Here is an 8,836-nt window from a genome sequence, read left to right as displayed (position 1 = left end):
GTCCTGCTGGAGAGGTGGGGGGAGATGGTTATCAGTGCATGTCCTGCGGGTACACACGGAAGTTTTTGCTGTAGGCAGAACCTTCAGTTCAAAATGAATAAATAAGACCATTAAAAATACAGTTTGGCTCCCCCATATATCAATAAGAAAGGGCACATTTAAAATGTCTATTAGTGCCCTCAAATAAAAACTAAAAAAATGTTTTCTTTCCAATACTGACCGTCTGTGATGGGCCCATAAGACAGGCAAAAGCAGCTCTTCTGAGCAGTTGCTGTGTGGTTTGAGGCCACAGGGCCCACTTTTGAAAAAGGACCTTATCTGTAACCCTCCTGTAGAGTCCCCTGAGTTTGGAAGAGAAGCTTCAAATAAACGCTCACGAAAGGAGGCATTCTGAAAAGTAGGGTACTTGACCATCTGAGAAAAACTACTCTGTATAAAGCTTCACTAGATAAATACCACTCTTGATTTCGAATATGAAAAAGTAATTATTGCTACAGCTCCCAGTTCTGCTCTGTCCCTCCATAAGCCAGTAGCCAGCCAAACATGAAAGCATGATAATAAGTGTACATTAGGCATAAAGGCCATTGGTATGAACAAAATCCCATCCCATTACTATTTAAGTCAGTATGGAAAATGCCAAGCACACAGGCGACACTCAGATGCCTTGTCGATGCAGTGTCAGGCTTTTGTCTTTCCTGCACTCAGTTATGATTGGCCATTGTCTGACCGAATTTTTCCCAGCAAGGACTGCCTGTCACACTTATAAAAACTATACAGGTAGCATCTATGGAACAAACTAGAATTGATTTCTTATTTCACAAAAGAAAGAACTCCATCCATGAATTTGTCTGGAGTGTTTAAGATGGGGATCATGGGTCAGGTGGAGGAGCCTCTTGACATCAGTCCTGGCCTTAGAACTGCTTTGTGTTCATTTTTACACTGATCTTCATGGTGTCTACTTTGGTAGAGGTACTTTGTTTTCTCCGTTCTGATAAATAAAGTGTATTTAAAATTGAATGAAAACTACATATTCTAGTGGCATTTCATTGTTATTTTAGTCCTAGTACAGTATTTGTTCATTTGGAGAAGGGAGACAAGAATTCCTGGACCGACCCCCAGGCCACAGAAACATTTTGTCAAAAGCAGTAGCATTTGAAGGGCCATTTTAAAAATGTTGATATCACTGTTTTAAATGTAAGATAGATTTTTTTTTCTGCCTCATTAAGCCCATCTTTAACAAAAAGCTTACCAAAATTCACGCCAGCAATGAACATTAAACGTTGTAGATTATTTTAATAGTATGTATTTACAGTTATTTTCTGTCTACTGGAAGTATTTGCTTTGAATCAGAATCAGCTGTTGTGCCTCAAGGTTGTAGCATCTCTTCTTCTAAGGCCTTTCGAGTATCCCGCGGTGCATGCGTTCTGATGGGTGCGTGTTCGGCATTATCGGTAAATTACATGCTTGCCAGAGATCAACTTAAAATGGAAATGTTGTTGGGGAAATCGTCTTTGAGACACTACTAGTCCGCTGGCTTCCTGGTGTTGGCGCCACTGAAATAAATTCCTTTCTTGATTCACCACAAAAAAAAAAAAAAAAGAAGGAAAAGAAATACTGTTCTCTTGATTTGGGGGTAAAAAATTATTCTTCCATTTGTAAAATTTTGAAACATGCTGCTTGTAGATCATTTGCCTTGTGTATAGACATACTCTGTAGACATTTCCATTGCTTTAACAGGAATTGAAAACGCTTTATAAAAATCAACTAATTATAATTACCATAGTCTTAATATTTATTCTTAGTTTTGACTTACTTAAATCATTTGTAGTATTGCCTTTCAAAAAGATGGAAGTATAAGGATGACAGATTTTAAGTGAGTATGTTATTTAATTACCTACAATAAATCAGTATTTTTACAGCTGATTGACCATTAGCAACACCTAAGTTATTTTTTCTTCTTAAAACATCCATAATTTTTGTCAGCTATGTTAATTTTCCTGATTTAATTTTGTCCCTTAAATTTATAAAACTACTTTCCCCAATATACATTATTGTTTTCTGTGTAATTGTAGGGAATATTATAGTTAGCGATTGCTGACAATAACTGATTAGGGCTAACTTTCCTGTTATTGGCAATGATTTACATAATATATTGCTCAGCATGGAGCTTGTAATTTAAAATTCATAGGTTGCATGGTCTTTTGCCATTAATCAATATTACTGCATTTTATTAGAATAAAGAGCATCAGGGGAGCTGATTCCATACTATTTTTAGTCAGAAAAGTAATAAATTCCGTAATTGATGGTAATATCCATTTTGCAACCAAATTATTTAAAATTTACAGCTAACTGTATTGTATGCTCTCTATTCTTTAGTTAGTATTTAAAATGTTCACATTTCCATCTCTGAGAAACTGTATCCATATGAAAATTACAACTGATGTGAGCTATCAGTTATCCGTAGAGTCGAGTAAGCTTATAGGCAGAAGCAAAGTGAAGTATGGATTGATTTGGGAAGGTGAAGTGTACGTATGTAATGTAAAATGTTTCTCTTGCTGAAGTGTAAAGATACTGGCGAGATGCTTCTTGTTGCCTGGCCCCATGACCTCTCCTGTGCATGTCGAGAGCAATGCCATGACCTTCTGGACCCCAGTGCGCACCCTCGTCAGGTGCCAGCCCCAGGGGTCAGGATGCTCTGGCCACAGCACTGGGCAGATGAGGGAAGGAAGTGTTCCAGGACCCGTGCAGTCCTCCTGCCCGATCCTCTCGTCTTTCCCATCCTGAAGACAAATGCCTCCCCCAGCTCTTTCACAGCTCCCGGGTGCTGCCTGAGAACCGTCTGGATTTCCTGTCACTGCTTTCCTATACATGTTTCATCTGCCTGTCTTCTCGTTGCCTTGCCCAGATCTCTGTCTTTGACGGTCGGTCAAAGATAAGCTAGGATGCTTTTCAGTATATATTTGCAACTTACACATTTTTCTTATAAGAGACTATGTAACGTAAAATTTCTTCTAGGTTACATGTAATACTAGAAGTGTAAAAGCTGCTTCTTAAATATGAGTCTTAAAGTATTCTTTTAAACCCTGTTATGTTGCAGATACTGTGAGTTCAATAGTCTTCAGTGTTTAAGGGGCTCTCGATTTTAAGTGGGTGGCGGTCAGGAGTGAAAACACTGGGAATTTAATAAGCTAAACAAATCCAATTAGATATGATACTGCCTCCTTTCTGCTTTCCCCCAAAGCCATCCTAAAGACAGATCATTTTGAAATTATTTTGAACTTGAAATGCCCATTTCTACTTCTCCTCTGTTTCACTCCTACTCTGTTCTCTCTCGGTCGGTGCCCTTTGCAGTCTCAACGGGCTGGGGAGAGATGCCTAATGTCCACTCAAAGGCTGAGAGCTCTTGGGGAGAGCCGTCCTCCCCCTCCGCCCTGGTTGACAACGGAACCGCAGCATGGGGCAAGCCGCCCAGCAGTGGCAGCGGATGGGGGGACCAGCCCGCGGAGCCACCGGTGACATTTGGGAGAGCCAGCGCCCCCACTGCCACCCCAGCCCTGTGCAAACCAGGTAAGCCTGACTCGGTGCTTGAGAAGTGGGTCAGGCTATTTTCTTGAGAGGGATACTTTCTGTTGAATTTTTAGGATTCAAGGTTTAGGACACTTTACTCCTTTTATTTGTACTTTAAGACTAACATATTTGCCGCGTCTGATACAGGGACATAGAGGAGCTCTTAACAGAAGCCCATGCTCTCCTTTTAAAAAAAAAAAAAATTTGTTACCAGAATCCAAACCACACCGTGTGTGAGCCAGATACCGGGAGTAGTGCGCACACCGCAGCAGTGTCCTTGTGCCTGCCCTCCGCTCCTGCCTCCCTGAGCGGCTGGATGAAAGAAAGCATGCCAGTGTTCCTTCCTGAGACCTGCAACAGTACTGCACAGCGCTCGGCCCTTCCTGCCTCGCTTGCGTCTTGTGAGCACAGTTCTACTTTGGGTGCTCCAGGCTGATGCTTTTTCTTTTCTTTTTTTCTTTTCCTTTTCCTTTTCCTTTCCTTTCCTTTCCTTTCCTTTCCTTTCTTTTTAGAAGAAAAGGAAACAAACATTTGGTTGCATCGTCCTCCCATTCTCTGGAAGTGTAATAAGTACACCTGTGAAACATCCGTTCTCACAGATGTCCACATTGCATTCACCGAGTGGAGCTCTGTGACGTATGGGAATTTGACAGTGCTATACGTAGGACATTAGCGTGAACCTAAGATTGTGATTTAAGTCTGATAATAAGATCAGTTGTTCACATGGCTGCAAAAGCTTCGTATTGTCTTTGGACAACATTAAATGTCTTAGATCTAAGATGCAACTTTATTCATTTTATATTTTTGCTATTGCATTTTGCATTAGTTTTGTGTTTGTTACTTTGCTAACACTGGATAGTGTGTTCTGTATATCTGCCATTCTGCTGGATTATTTATTCCATTCATACACTTGTTACAAATCTAAAGAATAAGGAGGTACTTAGATTCACATGCCATTTTGAGGGGATATATTTGTTTTTATAATTTGAACTTGGAGGCATTATTATATACGTGTCTGCCTTAAAAAAGCATCATATCTTCATAGTCTTACAGACTCCAGCTAACTGTACTATCACTTAATCTTTGGCCTTTTTCACCTTCTCCCAGGAAGTGAAAATTTGGGGTAACTTTTATATCCAAAATCACTTTATATCTTCAAAAAGTAGAAAAAATAATATCCTGAAATCAAAACTCAGTAGTCAGCCTGTGGCTCCATCTGCCCATGGCCTCAGCTGTCTCCATCTTGTTGTTCTGAGACTATCCCCTGGGAGCTTGTCGGAAACAGACTATAGGGTCCAACTGCAGATCTGTGTGTTTCTCGTGATCCCCAGGTGACTCGTGGCTGGTCACATTGAAGGAGCACTAGTCCGCATACTGCTGCAGGTTTGGATCAAGTGATAATCAAAAACCACATGGACGGGGCACCTGGGTGGCTCATTTGTTAAGCATCTGCCTTCCAGCTCAGGTCATGATCCCAGGCTCCTGGGATCGAGCCCCGCATCGGGCTCCCTGCTCTTCAGGAAGCCTGCTTCTCCCTCTCCCACTCCCCCTGCTTGTGTTCCCTCTCTCTCTCTCTCTCTCTCTCTCTCTGTCAAATAAATAAATCTTAAAAAACAAAACAAAACACATGGAAGACAGTGGTATTTTTTAGGACTCTGCATTTTACTGGCCATTTCATACCATGCAGACATTGCCGCCTTCTCCTGTAGCCCCCAGGATTTATTGTTAGAAAGTCCACGCTTCAAAATCACCTCTAGCTGGTTAAGGGAGTTTGTAACAGCACAGATGACAAACAGCTGGAGTTTGAAGAAAAAAATATATACACATTTGCATATGTATTCTGTAACTAGCTCAAGAAATTCAATTCTTAGGTCTTGGGGAAACGAAGTAGTAAAAAGGTAGATTACAGTACACCCCTTTTGTCCCACCTTCCCCTAAATGATGTTATAATACGGCATCTGCTTTAGGAAAGGTGAGTTTGGTAAGTTCATGTTTGCTCTCTTTCTAGCTTCAAAATCTATGCAAGAAGGCTGGGGCAGTGGTGGGGACGACATGAACCTTGGCACCAGTCAGTGGGAAGATGAAGAAGGGGGCGTGTGGAATAATGCTGCTTCCCAAGAAAGCACCTCCTCCTGCAGTTCCTGGGGGAACGCCCCCAAAAAAGGACTCCCAAAGGTGTGTGCGACACTAAAGAAAGGAAACTTTAAAAATCAGTGGTACTTAAAAACACATTCAGGGTAGAGGTGGAATCTCCAGTTAGTGATGACTGGTAGACCAGGAGTTTTTTGAGTGCTGTGGGTACTTCTGGAAGACCCTGAGATTTTGTCAGGGGTCTCGCCTGAGTGAAGGCTGGAGTTTTCCAGAGACTACCTGGCATTACTGTCACAGCAAAGCAAAGGCAGAGACAGACATGAGAATCCAGCTGCTTCTAAGAAGCCAGACAGTAAAGAGATTTGCAAGCATGTACAACAGTGCCACTCTTCTCACTAAAAGTTCTTGTTTTAGAAAATATAATTTTCCATTAAAAAAAATGTTATTGGTGTTAACACAGAATGGGTTTATTATTGTAATTTTTAAACAAATTAAAGTATTTTTAAATTTATCAGTTTTAATTTCTAATACAGTAAATATTGATAAATTCAATCCATATAACCAGAATTTCTTTAGAATCCTCAATCTTTAAGAGAGGGTAATGTGGTTGGTCCTCAGACCGTTAAGTCTGAAACTCCTGAGGTAGACCATTAAGTCGTCTTGTAGCAAACAGGCTGCCACCTGGAAAAATTGAGATCCACCACTCATATATGCACCAAGATAAAATCCAAGTAGATCACAAATTTAAGTATGATAAATAAAAATATAAAATGGGAAAGAATTTGAGAAACAGTCTTGAAGTGGGACCAAAATCTAACAGCCATCAAATGAAAGACTTACAAATCAGTGGATACACACGAAAACTGTGCATGACAGAAAATACCAAAAGTCAAAAGACAAATAACAAGCTGGAAAAAAAAATTTGTATGCTAGCATGGAGAGAGCTGATCTCCCGAATATATAAAGAAAGGTCCTAGAAACTGATTTTTTAAAAAATCAGTTAGTAACCCACTAGGAAGAGGTACAAAGAATATAAATAGATGGTCCCTGGAAAAGGAATGCAGACAGCTCTTACACATATGAAAGGGTGTTCAGCCTGTTTTCTTACGGAAAGAGGGTTCAATTTAAAACAACACTGCGAGGGGCGCCTGGGTGGCTCAGTCGGTTCAGTGTCTGACTCTTGATTTCGGTTTCAGGTCACGATCTCAGGGTCATAGGATCCAGCCCCATGTCGGGCTCTGCGCTTAGTGCGGAGTCTGCTTGTCCCTCTCCCTCTGCTCTTCTCCCCTCCCCCCACGCTCTCTCTCAAATAATTCTTTTTTTCTTTTTTTAAGATTTTATTTACTTATTTGTGAGACAGAGAGAGCACAAGCAGGGAGTGAGGCTGGGGGAGAGGCGGAGGGAGTGGGAGAAGCAGACTCCCTACTGAGCAAGGGAGCCTGACTGGGGACACGATCCCAGGACTCTAAGATCATGACCTGAGCCGAAGGCAGTCCCAGTAAAATCTTTTTAAAAAACAAATGAAATAACACCGAAGATGCCAGTTTTCATCTCTCAGACCAGCGGAAATCCACACGTCTCACAAACGGGCTGTGTCAACAAAACTGTGAGAAAACCGGCACCCTGGTCTGTTGCTGGTTGGAATGTGAAGCAGCGTAAGCCGCACGGAGGGCAGCTTGGCGCCCTCTGTCCTGGTTGCAGATATGTCGGCACGTGGGTGCTGCGCTCGCACTTGGCCCAGGCATGGCAGAGGGCATTTGTGCGCCTCTCGCTGTTGGTGCACGTCTTCAGTCGAATAAAACAGTGGTTCAAATGCACATCAGTGGGGTGACGGTTATATTGTACCGCATCCACACGGGGGAGAGCCAAATAGATCTTTAAACAGAAATTCTATATCTATTCATATGAAAAGATCACCAAAGTATATTGTTAAATGAAAATTTCTGTACAAGGTACAGAAAACTGTGTGTGGTACACACCTCCTCTGGGGGCGGGGCACGTGTGTGAAGGGGGAGTTCCTCCTGGGGAGAGCAAGAGCTAAGCGGATGGAGGAGCGGGTGGGAAGAAGGTGCTTTGGCGTATACCCTTTTTCTACTTTCAGATGCTCTGAAGGTATTATGAAGGTATTATCCGTTCAAAAAAAAAAATTAGTTGAACAAAGCATTCAATTAGCTGTAAGCAGAACGCAGAAACTAAAATCATTAGGAGTAGAAGTGATTACGGACTTCAAAAAGGAATCTTTTTACAATCGGGCTGGCAGATAATCCAATTAATGATGGGACCAGAAATACCAAATTGGAAAATTAAAATACTGTGTAATCCCAGCAGCTCTGGCCCTGGCAGCGCAACAGTGGTTCCCACAGCCTCCGATTAAGCTACTTCCTCAAGGAGCGAGCGCCTGCTAGTTTCATATTGCCCCATATGCTCCATTCTGTAGTTAACAGCAGGCTCAACTCCGAAAAGCACTGTGAAGAATAATTTTAGAGGAGGATGTTTTTCCTACTATATTAACGCATGGCTGGAATCTTCGTGGTTGTGAGAATAGAAGGGAAATTACCGGGAAAATGGTTCACACCCCCGCGCAGCCCTTCTGCACTGCCCTGCGCTCCCCTCCTCTGCCCTGCGCTTGCTCTCTCCTTTTCTCTTCATCTTGTCCCTCACTGATGTTTGCCCATTTACTTTCTTCTCCACCCTAAAGGCTGCAAGCCATGAGAAGTCAGTAAAATTAACAGGCTTGTTGTTCCTTTTCATTCTGTTGGAACAAAACCCCTGCATTTGTCATCTTTTACAGTAAAGCTAATAAAAGGGCAGAAAACGTAAAATTTTTCGTAAACTTCACATAGTATTAGCATAGGGCCATGTTCCAAGGAGCACTTACGATTATTTGATAATGGAAGTGGCACATATTTGTGATGAACTAAATTCTCTAGGAAAGAAAAATAATTCTCTTGCCTTTTTTTTAAAGATCTTATTTCAGAGAAAGAGAGAGAGAGAGAGCATGCAAGCATGAGTGGGGAGAGGGGCAGAGTAAGAAGCTGACTCCCCGCTGAGCAGGGAGCCTACGTGGTCCTCGATCCTAGGGCCCTGGGATCATGACCCGAGCCGAAGGCAGATGCTTAACTGACTGAGCCACCCAGGCATCCCTAATTTATGGACTTTAAAAAAGCAAGAGAATTGG

The 8,836-nt window shown here is 42.0% G+C and overlaps 1 protein-coding gene across 3 annotated transcripts in view; it reads left to right on the top strand.

Moving 5' to 3' along the window:
- Positions 1 to 8,836, top strand: part of TNRC6C (trinucleotide repeat containing adaptor 6C) — a 151,345-nt gene that overhangs the window by 107,085 nt on the left and 35,424 nt on the right. For all 3 annotated transcript variants that reach the window (XM_025859648.2, XM_025859647.2, XM_073886164.1), the window contains exons 6-7: positions 3,352 to 3,567; positions 5,576 to 5,742. In XM_025859648.2, coding sequence (XP_025715433.2) covers positions 3,352 to 3,567; positions 5,576 to 5,742 — 383 coding nt within the window. The remainder of the gene's footprint in view (positions 1 to 3,351; positions 3,568 to 5,575; positions 5,743 to 8,836) is intronic.

This window comes from Callorhinus ursinus, unplaced genomic scaffold (assembly GCF_003265705.2).
Source record: "Callorhinus ursinus isolate GAN/ISIS: 27379988/994484 unplaced genomic scaffold, GSC_fseal_2.0 scaffold68, whole genome shotgun sequence".
In the NCBI taxonomy this organism is placed as follows: Eukaryota; Metazoa; Chordata; class Mammalia; order Carnivora; family Otariidae; genus Callorhinus; species Callorhinus ursinus.
Note: the sequence above shows the minus strand (reverse complement) of the source record. Positions and strands in the feature narration are given on the sequence as shown.